General features: G+C 37.8%; 1 protein-coding gene across 5 annotated transcripts in view; it reads right to left on the bottom strand.

The window, feature by feature from the left end:
* Positions 1-3,564: 3,564 nt before the first annotated feature.
* The window catches only part of NR2C1 (nuclear receptor subfamily 2 group C member 1), a 43,877-nt gene continuing 29,442 nt past the window's right edge, over positions 3,565-17,999 (bottom strand). For 4 of the 5 annotated variants that reach the window (XM_062491434.1, XM_062491437.1, XM_062491436.1 and 1 more), the window contains 6 exons: positions 15,029-15,191; positions 13,524-13,645; positions 10,322-10,461; positions 8,390-8,527; positions 4,638-4,743; positions 3,565-4,121 (listed from right to left, as the gene is read on the bottom strand). In XM_062491434.1, coding sequence (XP_062347418.1) covers positions 3,947-4,121; positions 4,638-4,743; positions 8,390-8,527; positions 10,322-10,461; positions 13,524-13,645; positions 15,029-15,191 — 844 coding nt within the window. In that variant the 3' untranslated portion in view covers positions 3,565-3,946. Of the gene's footprint in view, positions 4,122-4,637; positions 4,744-7,295; positions 7,393-8,389; positions 8,528-10,321; positions 10,462-13,523; positions 13,646-15,028; positions 15,192-17,999 lie in introns of those variants that run through there. The other variant, XM_062491439.1, reaches the window with a different exon arrangement.

Raw genomic sequence — 17,999 nt, 5'->3', positions numbered from 1 at the left:
TCTTTACTTCCACCTTTACCAGCACGGCTGGACCACAGAGCACTGGATCAAGTATCTACAGCAATGCATATGTCAACCCACCAGTAAGTGAACAACTGGTCTGCAGCCTCTTGCAAGGGCTCAACCCACAGAAATCCATGGGCTCAGAAGAAATCCAGGCTACAATATTAAGGGAAGTGGCTGACATTGGTGCAAAGCCACTCTAAGAAGTCTTGATGATCTTGATATAATAGACATTTCTCAGTGCTGAGAGCAATCAATCACTGCAAGATGCGATTGGAAAGGGTACCAGATAGTCTCTTCCAAGCTCTTGTTCCCATGAAAGGTTGGAATGAAGGATCTTTCAAGGTCCCCTCAAGCAGTAAAGGTGGTTGAACTGAGGAATTCAACTGCTAAAAAATTACATCTGTAGATACACTGGGATTTTCTCAGCTGTTTCCAAAGCTGGACAGTACCACATAAGAGGCTGCATCAGGTGAACCTTTTGGTCAGCTGTAAACAAAGAACTGCATATCACACCTGAGGCTCAAGCTATGGAGTGAAGAATTTCTTCAAGGATGTGAGAGAGATTTGCACAGTGTACTGCATTACAAAGGAAAGCAGGTTTTTATTTCCATCTTACCATTACCTAGTACATTAAAATCTTTCCAGAAGTAGTGGAATGCCTGGAAAACTACCTCCAATATATTCAGGAGTAGTATGTTGTCAGTTTCCTTTACACTTTTAATGTAGAGGACTGTAAATCTCCTGTGAGCCAGAAGTGGGCCCTGCTAGGGCCAAAAGTGGGTAAGGGATAGCAAGGGATTAGAAAGCAGGGTCAGAATTTCTGAGGAGAGCTGAACTGGAGAATGATCCCCCTCCCGTCTGCAGCTTGGTCCTACAGATCAAAAATGGGCCTCTAACCCATGGAAGAGAACAAGCACAGCAGGTTGGTAGCACCAGTCCTTCATACTTCCATGAAGTCTGATGATGAGATGCACACCTCCTGAGGCATTGTCATCTTCATACAGCTCTCCAGGAAACACAGATAAAGAACTTGTACACTACGACCTTCAAAAAGTGTAACATGAGAAGAATTCAGCTGCCATGGCCAGTTCCAACACAGAAAGCTGTCTTCCAGCAAGTCAGTAAGTGCCAAGGCACAGCAAAGGCCCACACACGTTGCTCCATGTCATCAGGGGTCCTCAGCACTAAGTGCTTTGATCTGTGGGATTGCATATGACCAATTATGTAGTACGGTCCTCCACAACATTCTTCTTTCTGAACTGGAGAGATTGATTTGTTGCATGGACTGTTAGATGAGGGTAGTGTTCAATGGCACAGAATCCCAAGGGACATCAGTGACGTGCAGGGTCCATATCAAGGCCAGTATTATCTTCATTAATGACACAGATGAAGAGATCATGTGCACCCTCAGCACATTTTCTGATGACACCAAGCTGAGTGGTGTGGTTGACACACCTGAAGGATGGGATGCCAACCAGAGGGACCTGGACAAGCTCAAGAAGTGGGTCCATGGGGATTCTCATGAGGTTTAATAAGACTGAGTGCAAGGTGCTGCACCCGGGGCAACCCCTGGTACCAATCCAGGCTCGGGGATGAGCAGGTGGAGAACAGCCCTGCTGAGGACTTGGGGGTGCAGATGGGTGAGAGGCTGGACACGACCCAGCCATGTGCACTCACAGCCCAGAAAACCAAAGGTGTCCTGGGCTGCGTCCAAAGCAGCATGGCCAGCAGGGTGAGGGAGGGGATTCTGCCCCTCTGCCCTGCTCTGTGACACCCCACCTGCAGGGCTGCATCCAGCTCCGTTGTCCCAGCACAGGAAGGACTTGGACCTGCTGGAGAGAACCCAGCAGAGGCCACCAAGATGATCAGAGGAATGGAGCAGCTCTCCTGTGAGGAAAGGCTGAGAGAATTGGGATTGTTCAGCCTGGAGAAGAGAAGGCTTAGGGTGACCTAAATGCAGCCTTCCAGTACCTGAAGGGAGCCCAGAATAAAGATGGAGAGGGACTTTTTACAAGGCTATGGAGTGACAGGATAAAGGGGAATGGCTTCAAACTGAGAAAGAGCAGGTTTAGGTAAGATATTGGCGAGAAATTCTTTACTGTGAGGGTGGTGAGGTACTGGAATAGGTTGCCCTGACAAGCTGTGAATGCCCCATCCCTGGAAGCATTCAAGGCAAGGCTGAGTGGGGCTCTGAGCAACCTGGTCTAGTGGAAGATGTCCCTGTCCATACACATAGCTGGAACCAGACAATCTTTAAGGCCTCTTTCAACACTAACCATCATCTGATTCTGTGATTCTCTGATACAGTCTCTGATTATGGAGCTGAGGTAGAGGCAGATCTAAGCAGTTCAGTTAATAGAATTGAGAAGAACACGGAAATTCAGTGTCAGAGGCAGTTTTCAGGTTTTTTTGTCTGGTAGCAATTCTCAGGTGCAGAGAAAAACTACAGAACTCAAGAACTTTATAACCCAAACCTCATCTAGTAGGTCTCTTGGTGTTAGGGTGGCCTTGGAACTGCCACTGCAGAGTGGGCAAAGGCCTCCATTTAATCTGATCTTCTGGTTAAACAAGTTCTGGTGCAACCATGTGTCTCTTGATTGGGTGAGGCTGTTTCTCACTCAGTTTTGCCAGAGAAAGAAAGGGATTATGTTAAAGAGAACTTGGCCTTGCGCCAAGATTCAGAAAATCCCAAATACCAATCTCTGAAGACAACCATCACTTTCACTAGGATACTTCTCTCATTTTAAGCAACAGGAAATAAACATGCCAGGGGTGTGTAACTTCCTGTTGCAAAAGGAAGCAAGAAGCAACTGCATGTCAGTGTTACCTGTCATGTGAGTCACATCCTCAAGACAGAAGAACATTTAAACTTGTCCTTAGATGGAGCTATGGAGTATGATTCAGGCAACACGTATGGAGTACCTAGACCCATTTCTAATAAGGAAAGAAAAAGCAGCAGAGGCTATGCTCCCCTACAAAAGGACACTGGATTTGACAAACTCAAATTTGAAAAGTAATCATACAGGACTCATTGGAAAAGAGAATTACATACCCAAGAGCTAGCTGTAACAAAAAACAAAGACATAGACAGAAGTTAAGAAGCATCTAGAATGCCTCCATCACTGGGCACTGGGTATGAAAGAGGGAGGGGTAGGGTGAAAATGCAGGAGATATGCTGTCTTTGAATGCCTGCAGCATACACTTCTCTGTTAGTTTTTTGTAGTATAAAACAGCTGATGTCTATCGTATTATTGCTACAATACTGTATTCTGCTGCATCTGCAAAACAGTCATGACTGACTCTTTGCTGCTTCTCTTTTGATCAACTGCATCAATGTTAACATCAGCATATTTAAAAATGTGAACGTCCTCTACTTTCCCTGCACTCATAATGGCATCCAGTTTTTAATTCAGCAAGAAACAAATCTCTCTTCAAAACAACAGCCAAAACTAAGTCGCGTATTGTCTGCATGGAAACCAGCCTTTTCAAGATGTTTGATTATGTATTCTTGATTTGATACATGAAAAAGAAATAGTAGCAAAACACCGAAAACAAAACTCAGAGAGGAAAGTTAATTTATTTGTCTAAAACATCAAACTAAGTTGAGATACCTTAGTTCAGTCAAAGCTTCTTCAGTTTCCTCATAAGCCTGAACTTCATAAACAAATATTCCAAGTCCATCTACCTACAAAAATAGGATGGACAATTCTTGACCTTCTTCAGATATCAAGTTAATTTACAAGTCCTTGAAGACAGATGAAGAACAGGAAGTGATCCTATATCCTAATACACTCCACCATGTTTCCCAAGTGTCCTGGAAAGGAGGAATACGAGCCTTCTTTGGAAAGGTGCGTTGGAAGGCTTATGACCATCTCTTGGAGACAGGGTATGCATTTACATCACCACGATTGCCATGGTACAGAATCCTGGACTGCTACTTTTACATGCCATGACCTATGATCTGAGAGTTGTAGTCTGCTGTCTCCATTCGCAGAATGTATGGGATGATGCTGTCAATCTGAACATTTCCAATCAGTCCTGCGAAGAACAGCTCTTCAGTGATGGCAGCACTCATCAGCCTAAGAGCAGGCAATCGGAGAAGAAGCCTAGACAGTCTGGAAAATAAGTTAGGTGAAAAGTATTACTTAACAGATCACAGATTTGGGTCTTGTTCTCCATGATGTTATTAGCAAAAGAAGAGAAACAAATGACAAGGGACACTACTGGTCAAAGTTTGCTATAGGTAGTTCATGACAGGCTTGATATATTTAAATCAGTATAGTATTAAATTTATGTTTAGTTATGTCTTGAACAGTACAGAAAATGTGCAAATGCCTGTCAACTACATGTACTATGTATGTTTGGATTTAAGACTGAGGAAATATTCCAAATAAATGCAATTCAAATTGAATGTTACTAGTATTTATTTCTTATATTTAGAAATATATAATTAGAAAAAAAATACTACTCATAATATATATATGACCACATGCATAATATTTCAAGTGTCTCTGGAGTTAATTTTTTAACTTTAAGGAGGTAGGAAGAAAATGTATCTATTACATGAAAAACTGTACAAATCAGTGACTCTGAAAAGAGAATCAATCAAGTAAGCATCTAAGTTTACAGACCTGTAAGTATCATCCGGATACGCCTTTGTTACATAGTCTTGGAACTCCATGTAAGCTTTTTCTTGAAATTTCTCAATCTGTACCACGTTTTCTAGACCTGGGTGATCTGAAAAAGACCCCTCTTCTTTGTTAGACTCATTCTACAGAAAAATGAACTAAAATCCATCCAGACTATCCAGCTGCCAGCATACTGAAATGATCATGTGGTAGCAGCAGCAACTTCAGTTTTAGTGGTAGACACTCCTTATATTTCTCTTTCTTTACATTTGTATTTTAATTAACTTTCCATACATAAAATCAGACATTTTAAAAGGTTCAAATAAATTCAGTGCTTGCAATGTTCATGTTAATCTTGATAATACAACTCTGTTCTCTGTGTAGCAGTGAAAAAGAATTCTTTCAACACACTGACATTTTCTGGAACACTGGATGCACAAATAATATTTAAGTGCACAGTGAAGGATAAAATTAAGATCAGTGGAAGAAGCAGAATAAAAAGCTGCAAACTGTCTGTTTCCTACGACATGCAGAAAACAGCACTGAATCATAGAATATGCTGACTTAGAAGGGACCCATCAGTATCATCCAACTCCTGGGCCTGCACAAGACACCCTAAGAATCACACCATGTGCCTGAGAGCATTGTCCAAATGCTTTTTTGAATTCAAATACGCTTGCATGTAGCAGACTGTTCTTTCTCAACTATTTGGTACAAAAATTTCAAATGTGCAAATCATAATTTTTAGCTGTGATTTGAATTTACTTGAATTGTAAGTGTTGCTAAAATAAAATGACATCAACCTAACTGCCAAGTCACTCTTGGAAATTATTATCCAGTAATTCTGAACTCTCTACATGGTCTGTAATTTTATTATCCATCTATCTAAATGTAAAAAATTTACTGTCATATCATACTAGTATGACAAGTCATGAAGATGAGGAGTTAAAGAGTTGATGTGCAGAATGCATCACTTCATGCTGCTGCTTTTAGAGCCACGTCAGGAACACAGCAAGAAGTCAGCTTCTGGAAACTGCAGTTTGAAGACCACTGCTTGTACACTTGCAGCCATTTAGAAAGATGTCAAGTCTTCTTGGCACACCCTTTACACTAATCTCTTTGCTCAAGGCTGTCTTGTGGCAATCAAACAACTGGCTTGGTACAGCTGAATCACCAGGGCTTACTAAAGCAAAGGTTTTTACCTTAGGGCTCTGCTGCATGCACAGCTCAGCCCCATCCTGCAACACAGCAGTAAAACCCCTGCAATTATAATTTCTGGCCTGTGAATCATTGCCAGGACATCCCTTCTGTTCAAGGTACTTACAAAACATGACTTTCATGCGTATGAATATTTTGTTATATGGCCCAAGGATCAAGAGTCCTGATAACACATTGCCATTAAAGCAACTACTCTCTAGTAATGTGAATCTGAAAACATCAACTAAAAGAAATTTCTCTCAATCCTGTGACTGGACAAGAGTCTTTTTCCAAGGTATTTTTCCTTCTACCTTTTGCGTTGTCAAATATAATTGGAAGGAGACAAACTTCAGACTAAACAAATAGGTAAGTACTACTTCGCAAGTGCAAGGTTCCTCAAGAAGTATTTTTTCCAGAAAGGCCAGAGGATTCTATCGTAATTCCTAGTGGACATCATTCTAAAAATAATGGACTTGAGGTATTCTTCCATAATTTTGTTTCTTTCCTGAAGTAACCTGTACCAGTTCTTAGTATAGGAATGCCATGAAAAGGATTATTTTGGGGTAAGGAACACTTGCAGGAGAATAGCATCTCCCGCAAGCATTATTTATTAAAATCAAACCAGCAGATACTCTCCAACCATTCACTTAGAGAAAATTTCTTCTGTAATAATGGTCTTAAATATTGCAACTGTCCAGTCCTCAGAAGAAAAAGAAAACTGCAAAGATTTTCAAGCATGCTTAATATTGTGTTTAAACTTAGTGGGTTTAATGGTGAGTCCTGCTTATCAGGAAGCTGCAGCTGTTTCAGTGATCCACTGAACTGTACAAGCAAACATATAAACATATAAAACTATGCAAGACTCTCCTAGCCATAAGGACTGACAGCAGGATTATGTTTTATAGTAAAACACCCAGAGTCTGATTTTCCTTAGTGATCCACAATAGAAAAATATCACAATAGGAATAGCCTCTGGAAATTTTCCTGAATCTGGAAATCTTTCCTGAAGGGTTCAGACTCTACTTATACCACCTTTTATTTGCATGAATGTCTTTCATCTCAGAAGTCTTTCATTACTGATATATATATATATATATATATATATATATATATATATATATATATATATATATATATAGGTAGCAATGGAAGATATGCAGGGTTTTGTTTGTGCACTTAGATGAATACCATGAATTCCTGCTGATGCTGCCACTTTTACTGGTAGATACTACACATATAAAAGTTCATGCAAATATGAGGGAAACTGCAAAGCAAGAACCTCACAATATATGAATTCTATATACTAGAAAGCCTGCTTAAAATTTACATTTTGGAAGCGTCCAAGTTCTAAGAGATTTTCTCACCTCAACTAATTCTTCTGTGTAAGGGTGAACTGCAACTGAATGCAACAAGAATGTTAGTCTTGGATCTAGTAAGTCAACAGAACTGACAAGAACCAAATACCTAAATCTCCTCCACGTCCTGCACTACTGACAGGGGTCACTAAGATTTTGTCAGCATCTTAACATCTGCTCCAATCTTTTCTACCGGACATCAGCATCTACAAAAGGCAGAGTAACAAGGATTAAGGAAGCTGCTGTTGCTTTTATAACCTTCTAATGCAAAATGGAGTAACTGAAGACTTACTTTCTAAAGTACTTGAGATTTGTATGTTTTTCTTTCATCAAAAGACTTGGTTTTGGCTTTGTATTGAATCCCACTTCTGAATGATGAATCTAAGGTCTGTAGGATACTGATACAAAACCTGAACGCCTTTAGTGAAAACTTAATTCTACAACTTTCAAATAAAGAAAGTGAATTTTGTCAGTCCAGACATATGGGTTGCATAATGCAATTACTCTGTAAACATCTACCATAACCAGGGGACTCTTTCCTCCCTATTGTAAAATAATCATCCAGAAGGGAAATAAAGTTGTATTACCTTCACTAATGTATGTCTAGTGATGTTACTTTTGTTTAGAAGACAGAAATAATAACATAAGTGAATGTTTGTGGTGTTCATTAAACAGAAATGCTATATACATTTTCCGTGTGGAGGGAGATGATGTTTCTGTAATTCTGAATGTGAGAACTGATGCCCAGATAGTCTTTCATATATTAAAATCCCAACTTCAATCCATCTCATCTGGATGTTCAAGAGCAACATTTCAGAAAATTAAACTGCAGGTCTTCAGAAAATATCCCCCAGAACGGAAGCACAGAATTAAAAGCAATCAATCAATAAATACATAAATAAATAAGGAAAACAAAACAACCCAAAACAACCAAAAGCCCAAACCCAAAACAACAAAAAGCATGAGTGGCACAGCCAAGAATAAAACTCTACAAATAAAAAGAATCAAAGTCTCCCCCTGAGAAAAAGTCCCCAAAGCAACATTTTTACATGTTTACATCAGAAGATTAGCCCTCCTCTTCCTACAGTCCTTACACACCTTCCAAGATTCCTCAACAAATGAGGCAGTAACTGCGTATAATGAAACAGTTACACGGCAACAAATAGCCCAGATTAAAATTTTACATTTGGAATAATTACATACCAGGACTGAAGAGAACGATTGCTTTCAAATATGCATATTCATATCCATCTAGACACAGCTTAACCATGCTGTTACAAAACTCTTGCAATTTGAAGACATGCTCCATTACTAGTCTTCCTCTGTCTGTTGGCAGCTTATCTAAATCAAGACATGCATTAAAAAAAAAATCACAAGTTAACATACATGCAAAAAATGTGTTTCGCACTGGAATTTTAAAAACAATTATTCTATTCAAACAATGGGAAATCTATGCTATCTATAAATTCCTATTAGGTCTGAATAATCCTGACACCAACAGTTATGGAGTATTAACACCTTTTTCCACCTCTTCCAATTAGGGGTCTTCCTGTCACTAATGCTTCCAGTAATCGGGCATGTACTAGAGCTTGAAATGAAAAGAAGAGACAACTTATAAGTAAAGCATACACTGCTACTGCTGGCTTGTGCTGTGTGTCTAAAGACATGGTAGGGTATTGTACACCTTCATGGGTTATTTTAGTCAGAGACCATGCCACTACTGGAAAGGCGTGCTCTATGTCTTCTCTGGTTTGCACTGAGGGGAACATGGATGATGTAGAGATGTTCCACTTGAGTTAGCAATAGCAAAGCAGCCTGAAAACCCCGTTCCCACCATAACCCATCAAACTAGAGTCTCACAAACTTGGTATCTCTTGGAGATACAGCAGCTGGCATTCTGCACAACTGGCTCTTGCAGTCAACCTGAACATCCAATTTAAATGACAGATACATGCATTCATCATAAACTAATTACTACAGTACCCCTCCTGGTAAACATACTTTAAATATTCCATAGACCGAAATTTCCAGATTCCATTTGTATCTGCCTAGAGACAATCACAGATTTGTTAGTACCTGCAGCTGATCTGGTACATCTCACAATTTCATCGGTTTGTTTTAAGCTACCGTTATTTATAGGAGGATCTTGTGGATGGTTTTAAATCATAAAAACCAATTGGAAATAATTCTTTAATTACCTCATCATTAAAGAAAATGAAAAATCTATAGTCTGGTAGGATGATTTTTTTTTCCATTTTACCAATCTGCATTTGCATAGCATCAACAACAGTGAATTTTCACACATTAACAGCAAATAACTCAAAAATTTAGTTAAATATGAAAATGCTTAGATTTTCCTATGTGCATCTACCTTATGAATAATGTGTTATGACTATGAACTGATGAAGATTATACTATTACTGACTGGTTAGCTTTTAGTGCTGACAACCTTGTGAGCATCCACAAGCACACAACACTTAGCTACAAGAATCCCTTCCTGCTCAGAAGAACAGAATTAAAAAGGCAAACTGACATGTCTTTCATTTGAATGAAAAATATGCAAAAGATGCAGGACATAGGATTAACAAGGAACGAAGTGAACATAGTGGAGATCTGTTGAAGACTTCCACGTAGACTAAAACCAACACACAGAAGTCAACAAGCCAAGCTATGTAAAGGAACTGTACCATCAAGTGGATATTCAGATGCTTTGTGTCACAGCTATGAAGAGCAAGGACCAGTGGGTCTTTCTTTACTTTGTATCCTTCATAGAGAGGAATCACATTCACAGTACTCTGGTGTTCTTAACTTTGATGCTGCCCAAAATATTCCTAATTCGGGCTGATGATATTAAGGGACAGCAGAACACTACACGTTACAACACACAAAAATAAAAATACTACTTTTTTTTTCGTTTGGAGGTAAAGATTAACATAGCTGACTTTTGCAAAATTGCTAAAAAATTCTACCTTGTGAACTGCAGTTGCGAGTATCATTTTGTGTCTATACTAAGGTGAAATTCTTTAAATAGTAAATTTACAGCAACTGAAGAATAAAGAGTTTATGTACACTTAAAACCTTAAAAAAACATCAAGTAATTCCCCAAGTCTGGCATATGCACAGTATACACCTTACCTTGTTGTAAACTGCCTTGAAGGTGATTAACAAAAGCAGCTAAGATTGTTGCCACATTCATAACTTGTGAGCATTGTGCTAGACCAAGCGTAAAAAGTTCATTCCAGCAGGCTTTTACTAATGATATGCTGTTATCCTGTCTATTAAAAAAGCACAGTAATTTAATAAAACCACCCATTTGCATTCACACTTTTTTTTTTAAATTTGAAGAAGACTTCATAAAACATTAATTCAATCATTACAAACAACAACAAAGTGAAGTTCTGTATCTTTTTTTTTGGTATGCTAGAATTAAAACACCTGGTTTAAAGTGACTTTTGTTTAAATTACATAAAAGGAGATAGATTTCTACTACAAAAACAAGCTGAAGTTACAGTAAATTACAACTGTCACAGTGTACTCCATCATGGTAATTTTCTCAGGATTTGGGACAATATTTATATGCATGGACAAAAAAAGATTGCACTTTTCCTGTATTGAGGATGCAGAACAGACTCAGAGGTCTTTTTTTTTTCACTTGAAAACTGACAGGTTGTTATAATTTTTTAATTTTAATTTTTAAATTAAAGATACAGGTGAAATGGTACTTGTGTGATCAAGCTAGTGAGCTTCCTGCTACTTTCTGCATCCCTTTCAAATTTGGAATAAGGTTTGAAATGCAGACTTCAAAGTATAAATACCAGTCACATGGGTTTCTTTGCTGTAGATTAAAATTAAATATATCAATTCATATTCAGCCACTTCCATATTAAAAACCTAACTTTCAGTAATGCCAAGTGTCTCTAGCTCACAGAGCTTAACAAAAGCTCAGTACCTTAGAAAGCAAATCCCACCACAGAAGAGTCAAATTCAGGTACCACATTTCACAGTTTTAGCCAGTGAATATAAATAATGGAAATTTAAAAGAAGTACAAAATCTATCAAAGATAAAAAGCATATTAAAGCTAGGATTTCAACTACAAAAACACAGTGGAATGGATTTTCACAAGAATGTTGCTGTAATCTTCAAGAACAGTTCTGATGATTTAGTGCAACACTGAGATCTCAAATGACTGGCGAAGACACTTGTCCGTAACTGGATTACAGAGAGCTTACTGACAGCAATGTTTTTCATCAAAAAATGAAAAATGTTGAAATGAACATTAATTTCAATCAAGTTCTTGTTATGGTAGACATGATACTGTACATGATACAGCTTCTGCACGTATTTGTCACATCTTCATTCATCTCCTTTAACATAACCAAAGGGACTTTGCTGAGCACCACTGAAAATAGGGTGTACTGGCTACTCCTCTGATACATGTGTGTAGATAAACATATCATCTACAGCCTCTTTATGGCTGATCAAAGTTACACTAGAACCAGCTCTTAAACTTGCTTAAGCAGCCTGACAAAACAAAGAGGCTGTAACCAGCTTGGTGCAGGTTTCAGTAGGAAACTCTCTTGTGAACAAAGATGCCCATACAGAAAGATGAACTAATCAGTATCTGGCATCATGAACTACATCATTAGGTCAAAGGCAACTATCCTGCTAAAGGAGAATGTTGCCTAAGGAGGAAACAACCTAGGTACAATTATCAATCTTCCTTACAAAACCATTACTCATCATGCTCTGTGAATTTCTCTCTAGTTTAAAAGTGAAATGAGTCACCCTTCTGAAAGTCAAAACTACAGGATATAATATGCTCCAGCTATAAAGGTTGAGTTAATTTCAAACAAATCTCCATTTGAAAATAGTTTGCATTTTAAGCGTTTCAGAGGAAAACTGTCAATTTATGTTCTTTATATACTGTTGCCCATGATCTTGACTGGGTCTATAAATGTTATTACAGGTGAATAGTAACACTATTACAGCAGCTTGCTCCTCCATATTTTTTAAGCAGAAAAACATTGTGAAATAACAGATAAAAACAGCATGTGCAGATTTTTCTTGTTAAAGCTCTTTGGGGAGAGAGAGAGGTCTTCTGTACTACATTTTATTTTTTAAGAAGCAATTCCCATTTGTTGTTAGAATACCAATTTGTACTAATTTGCAGTGTCTCTAACAAAAACCTTTGTATAGGTTTTATTTGACATAATGTATATGTTTATTTGCTATGCATTTTGTAATTCTGCGGGGCAACAATTTCTACCAAAATAAAACATATTTACCTACTTTTCCCCTTACTATTCTTTAACTTTATACAATATTCCTTCCTCCTTCTCCAAAACATAGGCTTAATAACACACAACATAGTCTTTTTCCTTTAAAACAGTAGAATCATTCAGCTGAAACATCTGAGTAGACACAAATGGTAATCACAGATCATCCTGTTTCTGACAGTGTTTCTGGAAAAGGGGACAATCCCTCACTTTAAGAAAGAATTCTCTTTGATGCTACAGTCACAGACTATTTTAATATTGAATTTAACAGAAACACTGCATGCGAACAAACTAACGTGATTTATTCACCATTTGTGTCAGAGCTGATAGAGTATCTTTTTATTTGTTTGATATAATTTTATTTTCATAAAATTACTTCTGAATATAATATAAATCACTTCTTCCCATGCAGTTTGGACATGTTTCTTCATGATGATCAGCAATGGACTACAAAACTGAACTTAAGAATTTTAAGTTATAAACTGAATTTGATGGAGAACCAGGATGTTACACAAACTGTAAAAGCAACAGTTAGAATTACTTTTTGGTTACAGGAGCCATTTCTTTTTGGCAAATCATCTGAAATTACACAATTTCATTCTGAATGTTTGCTCAATCTAGCTAACCATTTCCTTCATGTAGGTTATTAAAGGCAAAATTATTACTAGCAATTCACCTTATATTGAAAAAAATCTGGGGGATTCAGACAGGAGCTTCTTTTTGGTGACTGGCTGATAAGCACCAGGATGTAGCATAGAGCTGTAGCTATTAAAAACTGATATGAATTCCTATTTACTCAAAATATTTTGAGAAGCAGCATTGTGCAGGCATTCAATTGTTTTAAATCTACTCCTTTTTCTTACAAAACACTGCCAAAGTCATGAGTTCGGACTCAATTTTGGAGTAGCTTTAATTCAGAAAATTTAGCTCACAACTAAGATTTGTAACAGTTTTAATTAGTAGTTTTATATTTTTAGAAATCCCTGAAGAAGACAGCAAAGACCAAAAATTCAAAAGCACATATCCACATCATAAGTGAGTAGAGTAGCTGAACACTTACCCCAAAGCTTGGAAAGATGGAATGGAACGTGCCCAGTGCATGGACAAGAAAAGCAATCTGGAGGCAGACTCACAGATATAGTGAACATTAAGATAATCAGGCATAGGAGAAGGCATGGTGAGCTGCAGAAACAAAGTAGGAAGAAAAAAAGAAAAAAGAATAAAGTGTAAGACTGTTATTTTACTTTCTTCATAATATGTTTAGGAAGAAATCAGTCTTATTAGCTTCTTTTAAGTGAAAAAATAAAATTGTTCTTTAAATAAAAAAGGTATAATCCCAACACAAAACTGAATGACTGCCTTTTGCATTATTAGCCACACCATTACATGCTGTATGTTACATAATTACAAAGCAACAAAAAAGACAAAAAGTTTGATTTGTAGATAACGATTCATGTCTGGGACAACTGGAGATGGAAAAATCTCAAAACTCAACTTCTGAAACATTCTCAAAGAATAAGAGAATAATCACTGTAACTGGAACGAAGTTGCTTACATTAGAGGAGTTAACAACTCCTGGAGAGAGAGAGAGTGAGTGAGGGAGAGGTGTGAGAAAATTATATTTCACAAAACAATTTTTTTTAACTTTTAATTAATATTTTAGAAATAAATACATGAGAAATCTTCTGGTGTTTGAGTAATACACCTAATACACAGCTATTCCCAAGTCCCAAAAATATAACCAACATGCATCAGAAAGGACCCTTCACACCGTTAGTAAGTAAAATTAGTGACTTTACCTGCATATGTGAAGAAAGATTTGACCCAAAATAGCTAAGAACCTGTAATTCTGTCTTCAGAAATTAATCTTTTAATATAATGTTCTGGCTAATGCAATTTTTAAAAAAACCCTGACATTTGTATTAGAGAGGATCATTTGAATGATCAAAACAGGTGCTGATAAGAGGGGATAAAGTCTAACCAAACACCTGTTAACTAAGTTTTCAGATGATTAAGCTTTTTGATTTGTCCATGAAAAATAAGATAATGAAAAAGAAACAGAAGGAATTTCTGCAAGCTTGTAAAGTGAGAAATAAATCCAGAAAATGTATGGCTAACTAACACAAACTGTATTTAAGTCAATTACTACCATGATAAAATAGGGTATCTACACAAACAAGAAACTGACAAATACACTTAAAAGTTTCAAAACCTTGCAGTTGCAGATTGCATCAGATCCACCCGTTAACAAGTGAGAATGTGGATGCTGACTCTGCTTCATGCAAATACTTTGTCTATTTAAATACTTTTGTATGGATTACGCAGTATATTTAAGGTAAGAAACTATAAAATAACCAGTGCAGCTAAAACACTCCAGAGTACAGTCCTTTCTCCCAAACAGAGGATTAATCAGTGAACAAAAGCAGTTCATTAACTGGAAATTAACGCCAACACCTGAACAAATACTCCTCTAGGAAATTCAAAATAAAATTTAGTCGGATCATTATTGTACATCACTATGTCAAAATAGTAATAAGCAGGCAACAGTAAGAAAGTATTCAGTACCCTGAATGCTACATGAGCATCAGTGAGTAGTGGCCCCTCTATCTCAACAATGTTCATGCTTGTTTCTCCACCAAGCAGCTGTGCACTGGTGTCAATACTTTCAGAGTTCTGGCATGCTGCGCTCTCCCCTGGATTTAATGCTTTTGCAAGAGTATCAAATGCCCTGTAAGATCATAAAGAAACAAAAAGAAAATTTCATTTTAGAGACTGTTTCAATTTAAGAGGAACCTGCACAAGTCTGAAACCTGGATGTAGAAGCCTGTTTCAAAGTGTGAGATTTGGAAAATAAGTCAGTAGCATGCTTTTCATGACATTCCACCGAACTCTGAAACAAAAAAGCAGCAGATCCTGTTTACACAAGTTGCCAAAAAATTCACAGTTTTGACACATTGGTTGTGCTGCTGAATCACAGTTTGCTTTTCAAGATCTCTTTAGTGATGTTCACTGAGAGTGCTGGCATGAGTGTTTTGAGGACATGATCACCAGACTGCCGTTACAGTCACTTACTGCATGCAGAAACTTTACAGCCTTTTTACTGCTATGAAGCACAGAGTAAGATTTTTTTTTTCTTTGTTAAGTATTGAGTTGTAGACAGATTTTTCCACTTAATTTGAAAAGACTGCTTCAAAATATGTAAGAGGAATCAGTCCCATGCTTTCAATACAATCCTTAGTACCCTCTGCTGCTTGGCAGTGAGTCTTTGCCTTCACAAGCACAAATGCTAGAACGGAGATGTCAGGACAAGTAGATATATTACTTAATATTTTGCTGCTTGATAACACGTTGTTTTTCTGTTCATAAACACACCTGAGAACCACAACTGACACACCTTCAATCAAAAATATACAGACTTGATCACTACCTATAGACATAACCTGGGAACAGCCACAGCCACATTTCTATACAGTTTTGCATGAAAAACTTATGCACCGAGGCCTGAAAACTTCACAAAAACTGATTATCAGCTTCTATGTAGAGCTCGTTCTCAATTTATAGACATGTTTTTTACCACAGAGTCTAAAATCACTGATTTAATGCCAAAATCTGTGGTAGAACCTGGCCACCTTCTCTACCCCCACATTCTCCAGCTATATGAATTCATTAACATGCTACAAAAATTGAGCTGTTTGGCATAACTACACACTAACCAAATGAAATATCACAGTGAAAGAGCTGCTGACACTGCCTCAAGGCTTGGGATGGTAAATGAACTACTTTTTTGGTCCTCACTAGCCTCTGTACCTTGATGCATACATAGGAGGGTGACTGGGACATACACAAGTGGACTATACAGACACATTTGGGCCATCTTCTGTCTCTGGTATGTGCAAAGTTGGCACAAAGGGAAGGCATTCATGGCCCAGCTCTAGAAACTATACTACAGACTCCTGCTAGAAGATCTGAGTTTCATGTCATCCACCATTAAGTCTTTGCAGCTGTAGGCAGAACAGGCAAACACAGCAGCTCAGTGACAGATGCTTTTTAAGAAACAACAGGATCTCGGCAGGGCTCTCCATGTGGCCAGGTACAGAAACGTAAGGAAGGAACAAGACTTCTCCTTTCCCCAAAAGGTAAATGTCATATGCATCTGTCACTATCCTGTACTTATTCTAGCACAGGCTGAAGAGTCCTTTTTAAACAGTGTGGGCATGTACACCAGTTAATCATGTCTGCCCATGACACTTTCTTCCCAGCTCATTCTTCAATGTTGCTTTCAAAGCAATCTGCTCCCTCCTATCCCAAACTCCCAGTAGTAAGCCAGCAGAAGTCAATAGCAGCTTTGCTTCTTCACGGCTCAGTAATGTGAGTCCTTTCCTACAGAAAGCCCCACATGATCAATGTCTGCAAGGCAAAACACCATGGAAAAGAGAATAAAGAACAAAACTTGCCTGGGAGCTATGAAAATCTAGCCCACAAAGTGAGAAAATAAGGCACAATCAACATTAAAATACATGGCATTGATATCCTTATTGATAACCTTTGCTACAAACAATTTTGTTTCTCTTTTTGTCAGGCTCATCATCAAAAGATATATAGGACTGCAGATAAACTGTAAAGAAAGAACATCATGAAGCATTACAAGGACAAGGCATGTAAAATTACAATGTAAAAGGAGTGGCGTGCTTGCAGCAAAAGATGTACTCTATGTCAGCAAAAGTGAAATTGTAACTACTGCAAGCAATAAATATAATAAAATACATGAAAAGCATGGATGGATGGAATGTGGTCTCTCAAGTCCCTTAAACTCTTCTTCCTCAATAAACACCTGTGTCTGTTTGACCATGCTGGCATAGGGCCTGACAGGGAAATCAATGATTTAGAGAAAAAATTCAGTTTCTCTTCAAGTAACAACTTCCCTTTCATAGGAACATTTAACTTTAACCTCCCTGCAGTACAACTATTAGGGAACCTACTTGACAAGAATACATTAAGTCAGAGCTCTTTCAAGCTCTCTGAGAGAACCTGACGCCTTTTCATAGGCAGACGTTTAAAACTGAACAGAAACCCTGAAGCTGGTAAAAATAAGCATCTGGAAGTGCCACCAAATGAAAGATTACTGCATCTCTTTGAACAGTCATAGTATTGAATGATGTCTATCAGCACATGTAACAATACTACTTACACGACATATTGTAACATTCTTTACCTAGGACACAGCAAAGGCCCAAATCAGCATCTGTAAAATGTCAGACTGACTTTCTAAGCAGTACATAAAGAAAAGAGCAGAAAAAATATAATCTGCTTGCAATTACACAAAGCAGTAGAGACCACAGGGGAAATCAGGCATTTCAGCCACTACACGCCCACGTTTTTCCCCTCAATAGATTTTTACTCCACATACACTTTTAGAACAGCATGTAAAATGTAGATGGCGTGTAAAAGAATATTGCTGGGACAGCAGTCAGAATGAAAATGAGATGAGATGACATGAGCATGAGATGACAACCAAAAAAGAACACAATTGTGATGG

This window comes from Cinclus cinclus, chromosome 4, assembly GCF_963662255.1.
Source record: "Cinclus cinclus chromosome 4, bCinCin1.1, whole genome shotgun sequence".
NCBI classification, from domain to species: domain Eukaryota; kingdom Metazoa; phylum Chordata; class Aves; order Passeriformes; family Cinclidae; genus Cinclus; species Cinclus cinclus.
Note: the sequence above shows the minus strand (reverse complement) of the source record. Positions and strands in the feature narration are given on the sequence as shown.